Source organism: Cataglyphis hispanica, chromosome 18 (genome assembly GCF_021464435.1).
Source record: "Cataglyphis hispanica isolate Lineage 1 chromosome 18, ULB_Chis1_1.0, whole genome shotgun sequence".
Classification (NCBI taxonomy): domain Eukaryota; kingdom Metazoa; phylum Arthropoda; class Insecta; order Hymenoptera; family Formicidae; genus Cataglyphis; species Cataglyphis hispanica.
Window position 1 is genome coordinate 3,537,395 of NC_065971.1, and position 20,796 is coordinate 3,558,190.

The following is a 20,796-nucleotide window of genomic DNA, read 5'->3' on the forward strand; positions in this document are numbered from 1 at the left end:
TGCGAAGACATAATTGTTGCGGGTAAACAAGATACGAGGCGACGATATGTGACGTATCGATAAAGTCATAAATACGATAAATACGTTTGCATTATGAGTGAAAGAAGAGATATCTTTTCACAACTGATCGAGCATATTCTCTGGAGGGTCTCGCAAAGGGCCAGGAAATTTGCAATATTTTTCAATGGAAAAACCCCAAGCAACAAGGGTGCCAGGACCAATGAAAAAGAAGGATTTCTGGGGAGGAGTAACAACGGGGTGCCTCGCATCGGAGCATATTTACCGCTCATAATGACAACAGAGTTCCATGAAAGCCGCGATCTACCACGTCTTCAATATCACTGCTTATCGATCACCCTTTATATCGTTACATGGAGGCCTAACATTCCTCGACCATTAAATTTCCTCGGGAGATGTATTATCTTTAAGATTCCAAAAATATTAGTAAGAGGCACGCAGTCAAAAAAAGGAAGCATGTATAGCCGAGAATTTTATCATAAATCTCAATGTGAGTTACAGTGGCAAGGGACGAATGCTTGAGAGCAGATGGCTACGATAACCTGGCGACGGAAATTTCTTTATCTTCGTAATTTTCAAATCGGAGCTATTATTAGCCGAGTAACGGTCTTTAAATTTAAGTTAAGGATATAGCTGCGCAACGCGAGCGACTGAACGAGGCACATCGACGAGGCGAGGAGAGATTTTCGCGAGCCGAGTTATTTTAATAACGTTATAATAAGACGTCGCGGGATTGATGCTAAACTATTTGCTGGCAACCGACGCCAAAGCGCCGAAGAGGCTCGCGGTGAAAATACGGCGAGCTTGAAAGCAACGAAGAGAGACGTCTAGATCTTAAGGCCCGTCGCCTACGAGTCATTAACATACTTACTGCCGTTCTGCGGTAAGTCTACCGATGCATTCGAGCGAATTTTCTTTATCCGACATTAAAATTAAATTCATTTACTATCGACGTGTGTCCTCTTTCTAATACGAATAAATTTTATTTAAAAAATAAAAAATCACGTCACATCTTTTCTATTTTTTTCATAAAGCTATTATTAATCGAATGACTTATCGCAAGTTTGATAAAAATATCCGCAATTTAAAAAATTTAAAAAATAAAAAATTATAAATATCATAAAATGAATGCCATATAACAAGAATATCGAGGGCATATTAAGAGTTCATATATCTCAAGCTAATAAACTGCAGTGAGTGAAGTTTTATAATCGGCATGAAGAGTCTCTGGCTCTAGTCAGGCTAGCGGTCTTCCTGCGGTCGTACTCACTCGGCCTAATCGCTTCCCCTACCACACAGTCGATAGGAGTGATCGTGCCCGATGACTTTACGGGCGTCGATGCTCGTTCCCTTGATTTACGGCCCCCCCTAACCTTCGCCGTGTTACCTACATTGTTTCCCTTCGGTGCGGGTTCCTCTTTACACGCGCTGCTTGCGCTACCTCGACCGAGCCTTACCGGAGCGACCTCGACCGAGCCTTACCGGAGCGACCTCGACCTCGGTAAGCTACGTAACAGAGTATCCTTCGTCTTCGAAGGTTCGATTCGCTGTAAACCATCGAGCCGGCAAACCAGAACCCATGCTTTCACCGTGTAATCGATGTTCCGTTCAAGTTCCGTTAGAACGATACGCTGATAGGAAACCTTGTTTGAGGGTGTCAGAAAGTGCTTATCCATCGACGTTCGAACATAATCTTGTAATGCTAAATCTTGCATTTATTAGATTATCGATAACGCTTTGTAATAATGTGTTATTATCAGTATATTTGATCAGCCATTTGTAACGTAAACAAGATGAAACATGTACTCCACTGTATTTTTATCGCTGCTAGTGACATGTTACAAAGAATTGTACGATAATATAATTTATAAAAACTGTAAAGAAGCACGATATTTTTGCATTTTTCAGAAAGAAATTAGAAAGATATATAAATTTGTAATATTCATCGCCTGATGTAAAATTAGAAATAAATGAGATACACGCCATGCACAATTCTGTTCACAGGAAATTCCTCTCTCTCTCTCTCTCTCTCTCTCTCTCTCTCTCTCTTTTTCTCTCGCTTTAATTCTTCATTCGTTCTTAGCTTTTGCCGAGCACAGCTGCGCCCGCATGCAAGACCGAAGGGTGCATCAAGTCGAGAGTGAGATTGGCTACGCGTGGTTCACGATTTGATTTGATTTTTTTTTCTCGACTTATACGGGACCAGGTGTAAGATTGAACAAAATAATTATTGCAAGAATTTATAAAATAGTTCGCGACTTTATTACTTTGTATTATGAACCAACTTTTATTTTTTGTTCATTTCAAAATTATTAAAATAATTTAATATAAAATAAAATTTAAAAAAAGCATTGATATAATTTTTTAAAATATCGCACGATATATTAACTTTTCAAACCGGGTTTATCGATAAAGCATTTTATCTAACTTCCCGCTAAATTGTCAGACACAATCAACTTGTCATCGTACATTTGATGTACATTCCACGTCCGCCAACATTTTTGCAATGTGACGATGCGTTCGTCACATAGTAACTACCAGTTGGCTGGTCCGACAGGGCCGGCGAGTTGTTTTGCAGAGCGCCGGAATAGATATCGGCGGTAGCTGGCGCGAAGTCAGGGAAGTGCCACTATTTCTGACGAGCGGGAAGAAGCGCGTTCCCTTGTCTCCGCCGTCGCCGACGTCGCGTTGCCGCGTCGTCGTAACCCTCCCTTACTCTTTCCCCCATACGCTTCTACCATCCAAGGTGTCTCTAGGATACGCGAGGCTGAGCAGAGTGCTCCGCACTCGCTTGCGAGAACGCGCGGCTTTAATAGAGAGCAGACGCCGAAAAAGAGAGAGAGAGAACGGCCAGGAATAACCGTCAAGATGTCACACTTCCATATAGACATCGTGCCGAACGGTTCCACTCGATGATCCGTCCGTCGTCCGTTTCTTCGTGTTGGCGTTGCAGTCTCTATAGTTACCTTCGAGGAGAAACGACCGGAGCACGCGCGCGATTAATGAGCCGGAGACTTTGTCAGAAGCGCGATCTTGTTTTGCAGCGCGAGAGATCAAACATCAACGACTTATTGTTTCTGAGGTATGACATATAGGATGAAAAAGGTGACTGTACCGAGACCAATGTATATTCGATTCTGTTATTATATACGTATTTATCGCAAGGACAAGAGGGCAATAAATATAACGCTTAATAATTATTAAAAATCTAGTAATATTAATATTAATAAAAATAATGCCAATTGAAAATTAATTAATTTCTTATTTCGCTTCTATCATATAGTGAAGAATAATGTTTTGCTGTCTTTGAGGATTTTTATCAATGTGCCAGACTCGCTCGCGTTCAATGAGATCATCAGACCGAAAATCACATAAGTTTCAGTTGGCGCCAAATGACGCAGATATTAATGCATGCGGATCCAAGAATACGACCGCACTTTGTTGCACAAGCGCTGAAACTAATCGCGCGGCACCATCCTTTTGGATCGCGCGCGAGAACGGAGAAACATGCGCTAAATGAGACGAATGGCTTCTGAAAACGGGACATGTGTTAAGGCGGAATTAATTTTGCCGGACAGTGCGGCATCACTGTGAATTATACGCGACAAATCTGTATCGCCAGCGCCGATTAATCAATGGATATACCGCGTCGGCGCACGCGTCATTTACAAAGAACAAGACTTAAACGCGATAAAAGTGTGAACGAAAGGCTCCCTCTCGATTAGACTTATCTCCCGACTGGCGAGCGCGCGGTGAGAAAGTCTTCCATCAAAATCCCGGTTAATAAACATGCCGCGATGACTCGCGACGGCTCCGCAGATCTACGAGTGCCGTTTGTCACGGTAACGCGACTGGGCCAAACGAGGCGTCGATATAACAACAATCTTACTGCCAAAGGCGTTGCTGCGTCTATTCTTGACTACTCTTAAGCGCAAGAGCGATGGGCACGGAGGGCGAGAAAGAGTACAAAGAAAAGAAAAAAAAAAATAGAATGAGAGACCAGATCGTTCAGTATTGCATTGTGCGTGATCACGTGGGAATGAGCGAGCGTTCTAACGACGATGTTTCGGTTGCACCTGAAAGCACGTGGGTGAGCTCGGCAGTCTCGCGTTTACCGTCCCGGAAGACGTAAATATTAGCCGCGCGCGGACGTTATTGCCCGCGTCGTCGTTTATTCAGAAAATCTCAAATCTTCCTTGAAACAAGTTTATCGTCCGAGGCTCGCGCTGACTCGGAATGAAAATCATCGTACCGTCCAACATGACGACTTTATCTGTGAGATAATTATATCGCGCGGTACATAAAATCCGTGAATTATATTCCTTAAATTCTAAATAATTTTAAGATTATTTTTTAATACGCTGCAAAGAATTACTTTCATAGAAGCGAAGTATAATTCTATGTAATTTCTCCAACGTAGGACGCTTCGTGCTTAAGACTTTCGTAGAATATTCTCGCACGGAGATGAAGCGTGAAAGCGCAGGATGAAAGACGTTCCTCCTAGCCGTGAACATCTACCTATTGCGCGCGAAGTTTCGTGTGTGCGCACGTGCGTGCAAAACTTGTGAGGAGCGCTTTCTTAAGTGGCTACTAAGTTTATCCTAAGCCCAGTGTCACGCGAACGCTCACTTATGGCGAAACGCCTCGTCTCGCTTACGAACCAGGAACCCGCCGAAAGACTACGCCGTTGTCTCGCTTAGTAGTTGACACACCTGCCAGCATTCCAGCCGTCCCAACCTCACCTGGTATATTGCTTTACCGTAGTAAGGTTTACGCGTTCGCACGCTTGTATGGGTCGGGACGGAAAATCTTCGCCAGACTAGCTCGTTCTTCTATTATTTTTCGATTTTCTTTCAATATTTTTTATTATTAAGAATATATGTAACTTTAAATTTCGCTAAAAAATTCGAATAATTTCAGTAAACAACGCATTCGCATATCCGGCAGAAATGAACTTATTCATTTAATTACGTCTTATCATAATTTTGCGAAATTTCCCGGTGATGCGATAAAAATCGCCAACCGTGATAATTCAAACTTCACAATCCCCACACGATCGCGGGTGTGTCACGCAAGAGGAGCGAGTTATCGGAAGAGGAAAATCGTCGCCCGTGTTGGAGATGGAACACCCATTGTCGTCGCAGATAAGCGAAAGCTGAAGGCTTCGACACCCGTTCATCTCCCGCTCTGTCTCTCTCGCTCTCGTGCGCGTGTCGCGATAATCGAGGAGTGACCACCCAAGCGAGATCTCGCGCCTATTCGTGAATGACAAATGCGTCTTCGCCTGGTATATCGAGCGCACGTCTCAATACCGTTCGACAGGACATAAACGCCTCGTGGGAGCACGAATGTTAGACGACGTGTTCGTCTTACGAAGGATGAGCGACGCGAACGGGGTACGAAAGCCTGGCAGCATATGCATGCTACTAAATATGAAATACTAAAAAAGTATTTATATTGTTAAACCGCCAATATATAATTTATAGATCGTAACGCGCATAAACGTTGTCCTACGCGTTTCCAGTTATGTAAATACGTTCCCACTTAGATGAAACATAAATATAGCACGGTGGGTCGTAAAATTCGGCGGAAGTGGGAAGAAGGATGCGGAGTTCTGCGCTTCAAGGGGGAAAAAATACGACAGACGGACAGAGAAAGAAAGAGAGAGAGAGAGAGAGAGAGAGAGAGAGAGAGAGTCGTAACGGGAAGAACAGAGAGAAGAAAGACACTGCTGTCATTGAAAGAAAGGAGAAAGGGTACGCTGTGCGCGCGTCGTTTTTGAACAGGCAGCCGCGCTCGCCCACACACAAAGTCGACAAGAAAGAAAAAGATCGAGCCGCGATGCGGTTCGTGGTTCACACCGCGCAGAATGACTGATCCTCTCAGCGGTGTGTCTTTCAATGCGCTCACGGATGAATGTGAACGAACGTTGATTACTATCGCTCGTGCAAAGCGTCACGACGCCGAGATCTCCTCTCCATCTCTTTTTCCTACTCTTTCTCTTTCTCTACCCTTTCTGATGCACGCAGAGCATTGTCGACCGATGACACTATGTGGTACTGCGTAGCTTCGCTTGCCAAATCGATCGAAGCGTCTGGCGATCGATCACTCGTATACGTGAGTAAATTTGCTGATGATGGTCATTAATATCGAAACAATGTACAGAACATATCGAAAGTCGCTCATCTTTTCAAAGATATTAAAAAAAAAAGACTAAGAAAGCTAATGTAAGAAGATAAGATCAATGTCATTGACAAATATTTATTTCGATACTTCGTCTACACGCAAAGAACTAAAAAGAGTATAAATGGTTAAAAATATTTCTCGAAAACCGATGACAACTATCATCATGCTTATTCTTTCCAGAAATGTAATCGCGAATAAAAACGAAACAATATATTTTCGCTAATTTAAGTAATGTGTGATATTTTTTATAAGTTCGTTTTAAATGAAATTAATGTTGTTTCACACCTGTACTTTAAAAAATATTGCTTGAGATGGTTCTAAAATAACTGTGGAAATGTTGCAAAGTTTGTAACACATAATTAGAGGGATCCTATTTTAACATGACGCAAATGAAGCAACGGTGCAACATCGAAGATCTCGGTGCTGACACGTGTCCCTCTAAACTTCACTCCGTGCGCGAAAACAGTCAAAGACTACTCTGACACGTTACAAGACAGTGCTACGCAGAGGCCAAGTGTCAGCACTTAACACTGCGAGCTCTCGAGACACGCGAATCGTATGGTTGATCGGATCGCCAAGAATCCTATCGATCAACGAGCCACAAGTATCAATCGAATCGATATCGAGAAATAATCATCAGTAATTCGCGTCAGTAAGCGCCAAATTTTTATTGAATCACTTTGCAACAATCTATCGATAATCATTTAATATCAAAGAAACTGAATAGTAGATGGATAAGATGTATTAAAAATATAAATTTGCGACTCGTAAATTACATTAAATTTATCACACACGAATGAAGTTCACAAACAATTTCGATTACATCTTTAATTGCAAATATACGCTATCTCGACGAAAGTGATAACGCATAAGATTTAAAAAAAAACATTTCATGACACGAATTGAAAATAAAAAAAGAGATTGTATCAGAAATAAAAATAAAAAAAAATATTATATAAAAAAGAATATAAAATACTTTAATATTTTAATCTTAAAGCAGATTCGAAGAATAATATGATACGTTATTATGATATGTAAAATCATCATTTCAGCCGCGAGAGAAAGCGATAAATTCAAATACGGACAATTTTGGATTCGAGGCTCTCGGCTATATATGTGCGCACCGAGTTTATGTCTCTCGTTGAAACTCTTACGAGCTTAATAGAAACGAAGACGATCGCGGATAACACTTTTGCTCACAGGGAAAATTTGCGCGGAACGAAAACGAGCGCAGCTTGTAGCGTCGAACGGTCGCCGTCGTTTTATTGTCCGCAAATCGAGGACCGATTTCCCGTGCAGGCAAGAAATCGAAGCCCGAAATCGGAGGGCTGTTTTTACTAGAATGTATCCGGCATGCCACGCTTCGTCGCCGTCGAAGCGTCCCTTACGACTACGAGAAACTCTTGTCACAACGGATTCGAAATATTCCGTTCTATCCTATACGCACATAATTCCGTCCCGCTCTCTTCTCTTTACGACGTAGTATCCGCGAAAGGGTACTTGGAACTTTGCCGTATATTTGCATGAAGATACGCAAGCGCGCACGTATGTTCGCGTACCCGCCGCAGTCGTCCCTCTAATCCTCTAATAGGATTTATACGCGCGAGCTCGATTACCCTCAGTCAAGGATATATCCCCTCGCCATCGTCGGGCCCAACGACGCGTATTTACCGCGGTAATTTCGCGCTTGCACCCCCGCGACACACCGCGAGGTATTATTAAACGCATTACGGATTAGAGGGCTCGCGCGATACTGCGCGAATTCATTTATAAATGACACGGATGAGAAATAAAAATAAAGCTAAGAAAAAATTCGTTGTAATCGTAGTCAGTTAAACTTCGTATGGATCCCTTGGAGAAAATATTGAATTGTTGGCAATTTTTAATACATGATAAAATCCTAAAACAATAGTACAAAAATACCTCCGAAAAAGAAATATTATTCCGATTTACAATATTCGATGTACGAGAAATGTGTGCAAGTCTTTTTGCGATCACATGTTCGTCAAACATAGTTTTATAGAAGCCTTAAAAAGTGCGTCCTTGATTCTCGTTCGAAATGCCGGAATTTACCGTGATAAAAAGAGCGATTGTGTGAGGCAACGTCGCGATTTAATCCCTCGGCAATAACGAAACATCCATGGCAGCGAGCGAATCCGCGAGAGATTCATCTTATGCCACTCACGTAGAATCGCTCTTCTTTCGCGAGATCGTACATCTCCAATGCCTGTGCCTTACGCGCGCTAAAAATCTTTAGCAGATAATTTTCTTCGCACTTTGTTCCATCTTTCTTTCCCGCATATATTCTTGTTCGCTTGTTCATTTAGTTTATCTTTCTCTCTCTTTGCAAAAATCGCATATTGACGCAACACAAATTGCATTTCGTTTCATGAGAAGAATTGTAAATGGTTTACCTGTGGACAACCACGAGGAGTGAAAAATTTTTGTTTTCGCGAATGCGACAAAATCGATGGAGACAACGGCAGCATCGAAACATTTCGTGTATGTACATCTTTTCTCGAGTCCAAATATTTGACTGCAGAGAAGGACGAGAGAGAGAGAGAGAGAGAGAGAGAGAGAGAGACAGAAGAAGGAGGATGCACTGCCGAGAGATTTCTTTTTTTTTTCGATCCAAAGGCGCTCGCTCCCTCGCAGGATCGGTTCTCTTATTTGATGGTTGGATCGAAGCCGATCGTTCGGGAGAAATCGAAAAATGAAAAAAATATAGAAGAAAAGATCGAGAAAAGGAGAGAAGGGAATGATCGAAGAATCGGGAATTGGCGCGACTAAAGCGAAAGATTGAAAAAAAAAGAAAGAGAGAAAAAGACATTGCTCGCCGCAAATGGAGGATAGACGCTCTCGAGAAAGAAAGGATTCTTCGCGTCTTCTTTCTCTTCCTTTCATGCGAGCCGGCCCGTTAATCCTCCACGGATTCTGCCAGGATCCCACGGAGATGCACCAAAGAAATTTGCATACAAGATCTTCTGGCATCTCTCCTCCACACGGTTGCCTCTCGTCGTCCTCCCCCGCCTCCTCTCACTTCATCTTTCCTCGGCCATCCACCTCACTTCCCTGGGATGTACCACGTGCTTCTCCTTCTTCTCCTCTTTCCTCGACGCCATCGCGACCCTCTTATGCGCCGATCGCGCGCTATTCGTCTCCTCCTCCCTCCTATTTGAATTCCCGGAGAAACCTCGTCTCTCCGATCGCAGGCAGCTTTGCACGGCGGTCCGTCAGGTTTCGAGAGGTGCACAAACCGATCGCATTCTCCGCACGGAACAATGGAGACAGCCTTCCTCCGATCTCGACGAATGAATACCGCGCTCCGTGGTGATCTTGAGGATCGGCCTAGTCACAATGAAAAACGATCCGGACAAGAGCGACCTCGATATCGCGCGAATTACAACGAAGGATCTTACGCGGAAAAACTGCCTCCTACCCTAGAGTTACAGACATTAATTCGGCCGACAGACTCGGCGAATTAGCATCGTCACCCTATAATCGCGAACGCGCGCACGATAAATTTGCAAGTATATTACGCCTTCGCCGATATGAATATTAAATGCATCCTCGGAATAGAGAATTAAAAGAGAATTTTTGCTTCCCGGAATTTGAATGCCAAATACGCGGTAATGATATGTTACGCGCGAAACGTCCTCGCGCGATGCATTATTAATGTTGAATATTCTCTTTCTTCCTCTCTCTCTCTCTCTTTCTCTCCCTTTTTCTTTCTTCTCCCCCTCCTCCCTCTCTTTCCTTCTCAAGCCTCTCATTTTCCACCGTGATCTTTTCCGAAGAAAGTCACCAGATGGACGCGCGTCCACTTCGGCAAATCGCGAGCGTCCAAGCGCGTCCCGTAATCCCGTAGGAAAACTCATACGATACGATAACCCCGAAGAATTTGACGTGGGGCTTCATCCCCTCGTGCCTGTCCTCCTCCTCCTTCCATCAAAGTTAATCCGAGCCATATACGCGAGCGATTACCGTTAATTATATTTTCCTGGTGGGCTCTCACGAGCCCGTGCGTTTGTGCTCGTCCGCTTGGCGTCTCTCCCCCGGGTTTTCACACAGAAACACGTGCCGCGCGCGCTTAAGCGTCGCGGCGTGGGTGTGCACGCGTGTTTTCGTAGATGACGAAGAAAGGGGATCGTGGCATGGGAGGCGAAGGGTAAACGGGGAAGGGGGAGGAATTCCGGCCCGCGTGGGAAGGGCGAGAGAGCCACCCTTCCTTTTACTCGGCAGCGTTCCTCCCTTAGCGTTAATACGGGCTACGTCGAGCGAAGGGCAGGATTAAATTGGCACCAATTACCAGCAAAACACCCTCCACGCACTTTCTCTCCCCCCTGTCTTCCCGTGTCCGCGCGCTCCAGAAACGCTCTCGGCCTACCCTCTTCTTGACGCCCGTTCACCCCAAAGAAAAGAGAAGTCCGCCCCTCAGAACCGCAACGATATTACATTATGAAAATATATATATATCTACAGCTGACTGGTCGCGGGATAATTATCTCGGCGTATTCGCGTGATGGTAAGAATTCTTGGAAAAAAAAAAAGTCGAGATATAAATAACAAATATTAAACATTGACATTATGCAAGAATTCTAAAGACTTTAAATGTTAATTTAAAAATTATTCAAGAAAAACGTCAAACATATAACAAGCTATTTATTTAATAAGACTAACAGTGCTCTGTATTGCTTTAAATGCATTGCTCATTTCATTACCTGACTGTCGAGATATATAATTCGTCGTACTTCTATTAGATTAATCTTTCTTTGCACAATTTTATTATATTTTCTACTCCAAAACACTCCTTCTATCATATGCGTATATTTAAAATGTCTTGGCAAAAAATGTACCTACCATGCGAATCGTACTCGGTAATTTTCCGCGAGCAGCAAGATTACAACGTATACCCAACGTACACCTAACGGCGAGCGTACACCGATGTGTCGTCGCCGATCCTCCTCCGCTTCTTCTATACGTCCATATGCGCATACAAACGCATATGTAGGTTTCACATATTAAGAGCGCTTTACGAGCACCCACAGTCAATGTCGCATAAGACTCGAGACGAAGACGAGGACGAGGAAAGACGGTGGCGGCATTTGTGCACATACAAATGGGCGGTTCTAAGGCAAGGAATACCGCGAGCTACAATTGGTCGGCCTAATCGTTACACTTATCACATTACGTGCGAACGATGTGCCGAGGACGTGAGGCGTGCGTGGACGCGTGTGCACGTAGTAAACGCACCTTGAGAAACGCACCATCTCATCGCGGGTCGTGGGTGTGGGAACCGAACTCGCCATGTGTCATGTGACACACTTGGGCATGTGTGCCCGTACATGTACGTGTATATTTGTTCATATTCATATTTGCTCGCGAGAGGCACCATTCGTTGAAATGATTTCGCGGATGCGCAATGAAGACGCACCTTGCAATTTTTCCTTCGCGGTCTTTGCGGTTGAGCACACGGCGCAAAAATATACCCGAAACTAGGAGGAGATTAAGCATTTGCGGATATCGCAAAGTGAAGCGAGAAGCGGCGACATAAACGCGCGCTTTATAGTAATAGCGTCGAACTAATTAGACGCGATCGATGCGAACACGGAGTCGTCGTCTTCGTCCTTGCACGCCATGCCGGTTCGGCTTCGGAGCGAATTTATGTAATGCGGTTACTCGAAAGGTCTTCCTGCTGCCGATGATACCGCATCGTCTAACAGATTCTAATAAATTGCATCGATCTTTTTTGAGTGTCTCTCAAATTGCGCGGTAAAGATATTTAATCAGAAATACATATCGTATTGAAAAGATTGAGACATATATTCATGGACTTATTATACAGAACGCGTCCCACATATACAACTGTTTCATATTTTCTCGATATATAGTTTCACAAGACTCATCACACAAAATTTTCTATTTATTATTCCCCTTGTTTTGTTTATAACAAACATTCGCGTTGACCTGTTTGAAGGTTGTGTTTCTTTGGGTCTGTATCTTTTCTTCCATCTTCATATCTTAGTAAGTTTGTTTCTTTTTCTGTTGAGTATCAGTATCTTTTTCTATTGAGTTTAAAGAAAATTTTGAGTGTCTTGTTTTCTTGATTTTTATTAACTTTAATATTGTACTTAATTTATATAGTTTAATAATTATTTGATATCGTACTTTCTTAATAAAAATTGAAACAACAACAAAAAATAGCTATGCTAATTTCAAATCAATATTTAAAAACAAAATTTAATTTGAGAATTTTTTGAATTTTTTTCTATCATTCTTTCGTTCAATCGTGTTGCCACGAAAGTTTCTTAAACTAAAGTGCGACTCGCGGACTGTCATCGAGATCATTGGCAAACCGGGCACTGTACGTGCATACGCACATCCGTTCCGGAACGAAGGAGTAGACGTCGCGGAGCCAGAAAGTGCAGGAGGTGAGAAGAGAGAGGATAATTTATTATGCTGTCAGTATGTCGCTCAGAATGACCGCCTCCTCGATTTTAGTGACACGACGATTATCGTCGCGGCCGATCTCGACCGATCATCGTTAGCATGAATAACGTGACAATGGTAATCCCTTTCGTGAAAGTGCTAACGGCCATACGTGCTTCGACACCAGATGCCGTCTCGAGCATGTAGAAGAGATCGTCACCGTGAGAGGGACATCACAGGAAGAGAACGAGAGGCAGAGGGGAGAAAGAAGGGAAGAAGATAGAAGCAGGAGGAAGCGGAGGACATTCACCACAAGAAGGAGCAGGCGCGGCAGAGGAACTTCGACACGTGGCGCGTATACGCTAGTCGCCCAACGAGTCGCTTCTAAAAATATTTGCCGACACGAGAGAGAAGAGGAGAGCAGAAAAATAAGAGAAAGAATAGAGAACGTGAGAAGGAAAAAGAGAGATAGATAGAGGGAAAGTTCTCGAATTCAGCGGTTTTAATTTGGTTCATCGGAACGCGACGATACCGCGTCGCGGCGCCGGGCGTCGATCCTGGAGCGATCTCGCGCGAGCAAACGAGATTTATTTCGGGACCGGTGTTTTGTCGTTCGCGACAACGATACGCCAATTTGAGAGACGCCTCGTGTGGCTAAAGAAACTTTCTCAATTATTTCTAACAGGACGAAGACATATTTATTTCTCATTATTTATTATTGCGCGAACGGTTTCTGATTATTCACGATTACAATTGCTCGTTATATTGCTCATTCGTTTATCGGTTTTCAATAGCAGTTTGCGTGGCAGCTAGAACGCCTTTAGTCGGAAAAGCGCTAGGATAAAAATAGGAATACCGTTGACGCAACCGCTAATAACGGCCGCCCTCAAGAAAAGACGAGGCGGATAAATGTCTATAATACTTATATGCGACTAATGATAAGTTCCAGTACGCACGTACTAATGTGTGTGTGTTGCAAAGGTAGAACGGTTAACGGCGATATAAGTGACACAATCCTGCGATTGTATCCGTTTCTCCGTCGAATGTGTCGCCAACGTGTTCCCAGGGGGCAACCGGCGCGAAATATTCTTGAAGCACTTTCCAAGGGTTCATCGCAGTCAATGGAGGCTCGACGAAGGAAATGTCGTAAGAGACGTGCCGGCGCGGCACGGGGGTGGTTCTTCTCGGGGAGGGAAAGTGGCCCCGTTACAAGTTTTACTGCAGTTTTGCGGCTCGGAACTGCGAGCGCGTAACGGCCGGCAATTGAATTTAAATATTCAATTATGCGATGTGTAAATGAAATAGAAGTCTTATGCAAATGGCTACACGTCGCGAGGGTTGTTGCAAATTTAAAGGGTTAAATATTTATTAGCCGAGGGTTAACCGAGATTTATGGAACCGCGACCGGGGCTCTCTCTTTTCGCTCCCTCAACGATGTTCGGCAGCACCTCCGGGAATTGCACGATTAGAATCCAAAATATAGTATATATGCCGCACGGATAACTGCAGTAATATTATTAATACGTCTCCATGTAGCGCGGAGACTAGCCTTAAATCTACTGTTTGATCTGAAAACTCATTGGCTCATGTCACTGTTAAAAATGAAAAAAAAAAAAAAATATTGCTTATTGTAAAAAATAAATTGTATCACTTCGAAGTGGAAATATCAAAAGAACTTAGATATTCAATAATAATATCTAGTCTTTTGACAAAAGAAAAAGTTCACCTTTCAATTTTAACAAGATATGATATTGCATGTTAAATATTCCTGACTTTTTTATATGCAGAATCTATAGAGATTATATCATCATTGTCTCTTGAATTCTTCTGTTTTAAGTAACGCTCTATCCGCGCTATATTACAGAAGTCGACTCCATCTGATAGAAATGTCATTCATACGCGCATAATTAAGCTACAAAAAGACACGAAGGGTGTGCAATAGGATCAAGGAGCTTTTTGGTTCGACGAATATACGAGATCGTGAAAGCGAGAGCGCAAAACGCTCAAAAAAAAAAATACGCAGAGTATTTTTGTTTTAACTCAACAAGGCTAACATTTATTTATAATGAAAATACGTTGATTGAGACAATAGTTTAAACAAGTATTATTATCGATATATATATATATATATATATATTATCATTATATATAATACTAATCGTATACAATGTTCGGGTGAGAATTCCGATTTTTTTTTTTCAATTTCCTTAAGTCTAAAAGTTGCGAATGGTAAACACACATACATGCACAATTTTTAGAAGAGATCTCTTCCGCGCACACGTTAAATGCATGTGCTATGTCAAACAGAGCGGTACCGGTTTCTTCACTCATGTTCCGTATAGTAGCGTCTAAATAATTGTATGTGTATGTAAATCGAGAGATATATTTCATTATTCCGCGTCTTACCGTTCGCATTCTGTATTTCTCGGGTCGCGTCGCGGCGCGACGCGTCATCTCTGTTTATGTACGCATTCCGTAAACATTGTAACAATTACAGAAAAAAAAAAACAATACGAAACAAAAACGTAACTACATGTATATCACGCGGCATCATCAACGAACGTGCGACTTTGATGCGTGCGAGATCGAAAAAGGGAGCATCGTCGCGTTGCGCAATCCTGATAAAAACTAATCTGCCCCCTTTTTTCTCGCGCTCGCATAGCTCGCAATCTCGCACCGCGTCGAAAATAATCGTCGGATGTCGCACGAGGCGATCATCCCCCGAGTTATTCGTCGCCGAGTCGAGTTTCTCGCAAACTCGCGAAAATATAGGAACAGAATATATATATGCCCGCGACAATGTAAAAAGTATTATAAAATTTGAAACGCGACAAAACATCACATTGATCGTTCTAGCGAGAATACCGTTTTCCGATCGTAAACAAAAAGCGTAAAAATCTAAATTCGAACAGAATAAAGACGGTAAAAAACGTATTTCCTCGAGTTTTGATTATGTGGTAACGGTGCCTATACGCTTGAGCACTAAAAAATACCGAATATTTCTCATCCGATTTATGCTAAAAAATCTCGATTTTCTTTGATTAGTATCTATTTAAGTACACAGTCTCGGCGCGAGTATGCGCACGCTGCAACTTATGGCACTAAATATTCACGTTATTCTCTGCGTTCTTTAGTTTTAATCTTTCGCCATCGCGAAATTAATCTCCTTCGTCTGCACATCATGCAAATGCGCAGTGAGTTTTTCGAAACATACAAATATGCTCCATGATAAAATTATAGTCATGAATCGACCATTTAAGCGCGATATCTAAAAAAAAAGAGGCAATGACGCATAAGCTTTAAAATGAATCGTTCTTTGTTAAGTCATAAAAAATCTTAGCACTTTTATGGACGATTTAAAATGTCTAAAACAAATCGTTTGTTAAATCATAAAAATTTTTAACACTTTGGTCAACGATTTAAAATCAACGATTCAAATGTTCAAAGCAAAATATATCGATTCATAAATTAAAAATTTGACATTATATAAAAAAAAAATTATACATGAGACATAAAAATGGAATCGCGCTGAAATAATCGATTCTTGAAAGATTACTTCTTTATCGTAGCGTAAAGCGCTCCGATGTTTGCTCTCATGTGACTACTGTCATTCATTCTTGTTTCTTCTTTCTTTTTAATTTTTTTCATATTTTTTTCCGCGAATCGTATTTGTTTCTTTCTTCCAATCTAACAAAAGCCGAGAGGTTCGTATTCCTCTCGGCCCTAGGTTCGGCACTCGTAACTAGGGTTCCGATCGACCGGTGCCAAAGTCCACCTTCCAATCCCCGTACACCCTTGCATCATCCTGCGACTGTGTTTCGCGCCGAGTCGCGACAGCGAACTTGGCGGGAAGATCGCTGTCGCGTTCAATCGGCGTTCGGATTAGTGGTTCCCCTTCAGTCTGGTGCCCTGCATACAATTTTACGCAACTGCCATTAAAATCGAGGATTTCTTAAATTTACTTCCGCCAACTGAAGCCTCAAGACATATTTTATATGTCATGAAAATAGATACATGCGCTCTCGTAAGATGCATTTTATAAAATGATATACACGAGTACGCATACGCGATATTTTCATTTGACAGAAATGAATACATATATGTGAATATATATATATATATATATTTATATATATATAGTATGTTTATAATATAACTACATTAATAATAATAATATATATATATAATTATATTATAAACATGTATTATATAAGCGTAATTGCACTCATTGTCAGTTGATTTCAGACTACGATTCGCTTGTACATACATATACGCATACATGTATACATTCCGAACCCGAAATAAAATCATATCAATATCAAGACGGCGAATTTTCTAAAAATCCTTCTCGCGATATAGCGGGGCACCAGCAGGAGAGTCCAGATCTCTCCTCGCTCTTTCGAGGACCTCGAAATATTATTCATCTTTCTACTTGTTTCTCTCATATAAGATACAAGGGTTATTAAGTACGGGGGGATTGGGGGGGTGGACCTCGCGCGCCCTGCCGATCAGGACTAGTACCTCACACAACTCCCTAGTTACGAGTACCGAGACCTAGTGACAATAGCTGGCTAATTCGATTGCGCACGACTTTAGCTGCATCTTCGCTCTCGCATCTTCGTCGTCGACCGATCTCAAATATGACTTTTTGCTCTGCGTTTGCGTTGCAAACTCGATCCCGATCGCACACCCGCGAACGCAATTTCGCGGTCAAAGAGATTCTGCAGTCTTTGTCTACTACGATCACGCATTCGCTCGTCGTATATCTCCATAATTCCTGTCTCGTCTCGTCGTCATATGTTTTATAGTATACTTGCCAACTCCCGGTAACCTCAAATTAAAGACAATAAATTAAACACTACAATCTATCTCATTAAACACGATTCACACATATTACGTCATCCTACTCCATTCGCTCTTTATGCCTTTCATGCGTTCCCTAACTCGAATCATTCGGTTTAAAAATAGACACAAAATTCATTTTTTTTTTTGTGACGCGTATGAGCCTTAATCCTATTACGTATATCCAGATCACGATTAATATCTAGCTCAGCGAATCCATTAATCGATGGCCTCGACTGCTACCTCGTAGGAAGACGCGCTGCGACGTCACCCGCGCGCGTGTACGCCCACGAAAGAGAAGCTACCTCAGGAAAGTAGACGCCGCGTAGACGATATAATGCCTGTCGTAAACACGCCTACCGCGATAGTATCGATCATCATCCAGCGCGCGGTGCATCGAGGCCGGTTAGCTATCAAAGGCGCGCGTGCTCCTCTCGCCCCTATATAGAGCTCCACGTATAAATCGCGGTCAATAATTGCGGTATTTATATTTTTAAAAAAATAGCAAAATAAAATGAGAAAAAAAGAGAGTATATGAAATGCAATATCGGGTTATTCGCACCCCGGGGTCTTCCCTACATCGCGCATTAATTGACCGTCTGTCTCTGCTCCCTGTCGTTATACACCTGATACGGTCTCGTGACGTTTGCGTGACATTTGAAGTAACCCGCGTGCGTTGTTCTCTTGCCCTCTCTCTCTCTCTCTCTTTCTCTCTCCCTCTTCTTACCCTCTTTCCCGACTCACTTACGTTCGATCGCTATATCCGACATAAGAAAAAAAAGATGTTTTCAAACCAGTTAGACTACTACCTCGATTTTTCTCGCGCCTCTCTATCTACCCTATCTCTAGCTATTCGATGCGACCTACTTTGCTGATCGTCGCGCGGAAATCGCGAACGCGCCCTCCTTCACTAATGCTCGTTCTTTTAAGTATCTTGTACGTCTGTCTCGTGCGTCGTGGCGTGCCGCGAGAGACCCTGAGGGAGAGACAGGAGAGAAGGCTGCAAGATAATAAGAAAAAGAGAGAGAGAGAGAGAGAGAGAGAGAGAGAGAGAGAGAGGAAAGAAGCTCCGAGATGGAACGAATGCCTTGCTCTCGAAGCGGTTTACCGATGAGCGCGCGCGAACCGCGTATCTCGTTATTTCCGATAACTGCCGGGCCTGCAGATGGAAAGAGGCCGACCGCGTCCCGGCCGCACGAAGAGCAAAACGCACGATTGGTTGCATAAGGCTGCGAACCAGCCGCGAGCTCTCGTTCGGCGCTCACGCACCGATAATAGCCCATTACGACTGGTTTCCAAGGCGGTTTCGAACGAGAATATCTCTGAATATGTTTTGAAAGCGGATCGAGTGAGGGTCGATGTCAACGGACGACCGTTGCCTGTCTGGCTCGAAACAGATTTAGAAACATTCTTCTATTACGCGCCACACGCACGAGACCTTACGTAATCGAGTCCGCGTCAGATCTACAACATAGTCGGACAAAAACTCACGCGAGCTAATTACGCGCAAATTTAATCGTCGCGAGAGTTACGTGAAAAAAATGTTGCGAAACAAAGCCAAGTACATTTGGCAAACCTGAGAAGGCGATGGACCCAAGACGACGCATCCGACTTCACTACGAACTTTTACGACTCGAAAACGAATCTCTATCGTCCAATTTTCTCCCTCCTTTTTTTTTTCATTTGTACGCGCAATATCAACAACATCTATACAAAGAAAACTTAACACAAGTGATACATTTTAACAAAAATAAATGTAAAAAATGCGACGAACAAATAAAATCTACAATCTCGAATAACTAGAGAGTTTATATAGACGAAGAAAGAAACAAGATAGAATGAATGAACTCAAAGCCAGTCAAGTGTCGTAGAGAAGATCGGCATTCATCCTCGCGGAGCAGTGCGAGACACTTATAGAAACTTATAGATACTAAGAGAGAGTTTCAACAAGTAGCGCCAGTCCAACAATACGAGTCTCTGCGCGATCTTTTATTGCTCGTGTACGGCACACATTCTAATATATCCCACGAAACATCAAGTAGTCCCCTTTCCTCTGAAAAAATCGAAGAAAGTCGTTAACGAGAACGAGAACAGAGCATTAGAAGAAGCAGCTGCCCACACGTACTCGCGTCTCGTCATCGATCAGGTACTAAATACTGTCTCTCTACAGAGCAGCAGGCCCATTCTCACGGGCCCGGGTTTGCATGTTCAAACTCCCACGCGTGTATGACCTCTATGCGAAAGCGAGTGAGAGAGCGCCAAGCGCGTCCGACCTGGCTCGCTGTTGTCAGTCACGATTAAACTACCACAGCACACAGACCGTTCCCGATGTCGTAAGAGAATGAGAAAGAGAGATCGATTCATCCTTCAAAGGGATCGAGCGAAATCAATCCTGAAGAAACGACACATTTTATGCAAATTTCTTACCATCTTAATCGCGTAGATTCGATTGAACCAAGGATGCTCCACGATACTAGCTTGACATCCACGAACGAGACAAGGTAGCGGGAAGCGAGCGCGAAGAAGAAGTAGAATTACGAGGATAAGCAAATAAGAGGAGGATAATAATGTCGCTGGAAGGACAACAGAGAAGAAAGAGAAAAGGTCTCGCAAAATCGGCACGGAAGTGGCGTAGTCTATTACGAGCACGGATAAACGGCCGAGCTAATGCTATGGTAGGCGGCGAGGGCGGCGTGCGCGTGCGCGTGCGCAGGGGGCGCGGATGCGGCTGCGTGCGGCGAGGTGGCCATCGCGGATGCCGCCGCGGCTGCCATCATCATCTGTTGGTGCGTACGCTTTAGGGAGTTGGGAGTTGTGGCGGCGCTACTTGGGGTAATAGCAGTAGTAGTGGTGGTGTTCGACTGCGGCGCAGGGTGGTGGTTTTGGCTTTGGTTTTGGTTGCTCAGTTGCAGGGGGGTGGTAGTGGCGGTACTGCCGATCCCGGCGTGATTATTATTACTAATATTGTTATTATTCTGGCTCTGGTGGTGATGGTGGTGGTGGTGGTGATGGTGATGGTGGTGGGGGGTGAGCGCGTCGTGCGGATAGTAAGACGTTGACGATGGTGAGGTACTCACGACGTCCGGCGTGCTGGCTCCGTCTGTATGACTGGTGCTGTCGGCGGTGCTTCTAGGGCCGCCGCCATCCAGACCGTTACCCAGCTCGGGTGGCTTCGAACTTTCTCGGTCGTCGATGACGAGGTCGATCGGCATCTTGCCCTTTAGGCAGCTGATGTATCGATGGCAGAAGTTGTCACAGAGTTCGTGTACCTGGAATACAAAAAAAAGAGAGAAATTAATCGTTCGTTAGTCGTAAGCTAAC

The 20,796-nt window shown here is 43.3% G+C and overlaps 2 protein-coding genes across 4 annotated transcripts in view; both read right to left on the bottom strand.

Annotated features, from left to right (window-relative positions):
- The window catches only part of LOC126856191 (INO80 complex subunit D), a 424,295-nt gene that overhangs the window by 179,322 nt on the left and 224,177 nt on the right, over positions 1–20,796 (bottom strand). The gene's annotated exons all lie outside the window — the stretch shown is intronic.
- The window catches only part of LOC126856199 (homeobox protein homothorax), a 203,176-nt gene that overhangs the window by 92,985 nt on the left and 89,395 nt on the right, over positions 1–20,796 (bottom strand). For 2 of the 3 annotated variants that reach the window (XM_050604488.1, XM_050604487.1), the window contains exon 7: positions 16,854–20,744. In XM_050604488.1, coding sequence (XP_050460445.1) covers positions 20,115–20,744 — 630 coding nt within the window. In that variant the 3' untranslated portion in view covers positions 16,854–20,114. Of the gene's footprint in view, positions 1–16,853; positions 20,745–20,796 lie in introns of those variants that run through there. The other variant, XM_050604490.1, reaches the window with a different exon arrangement.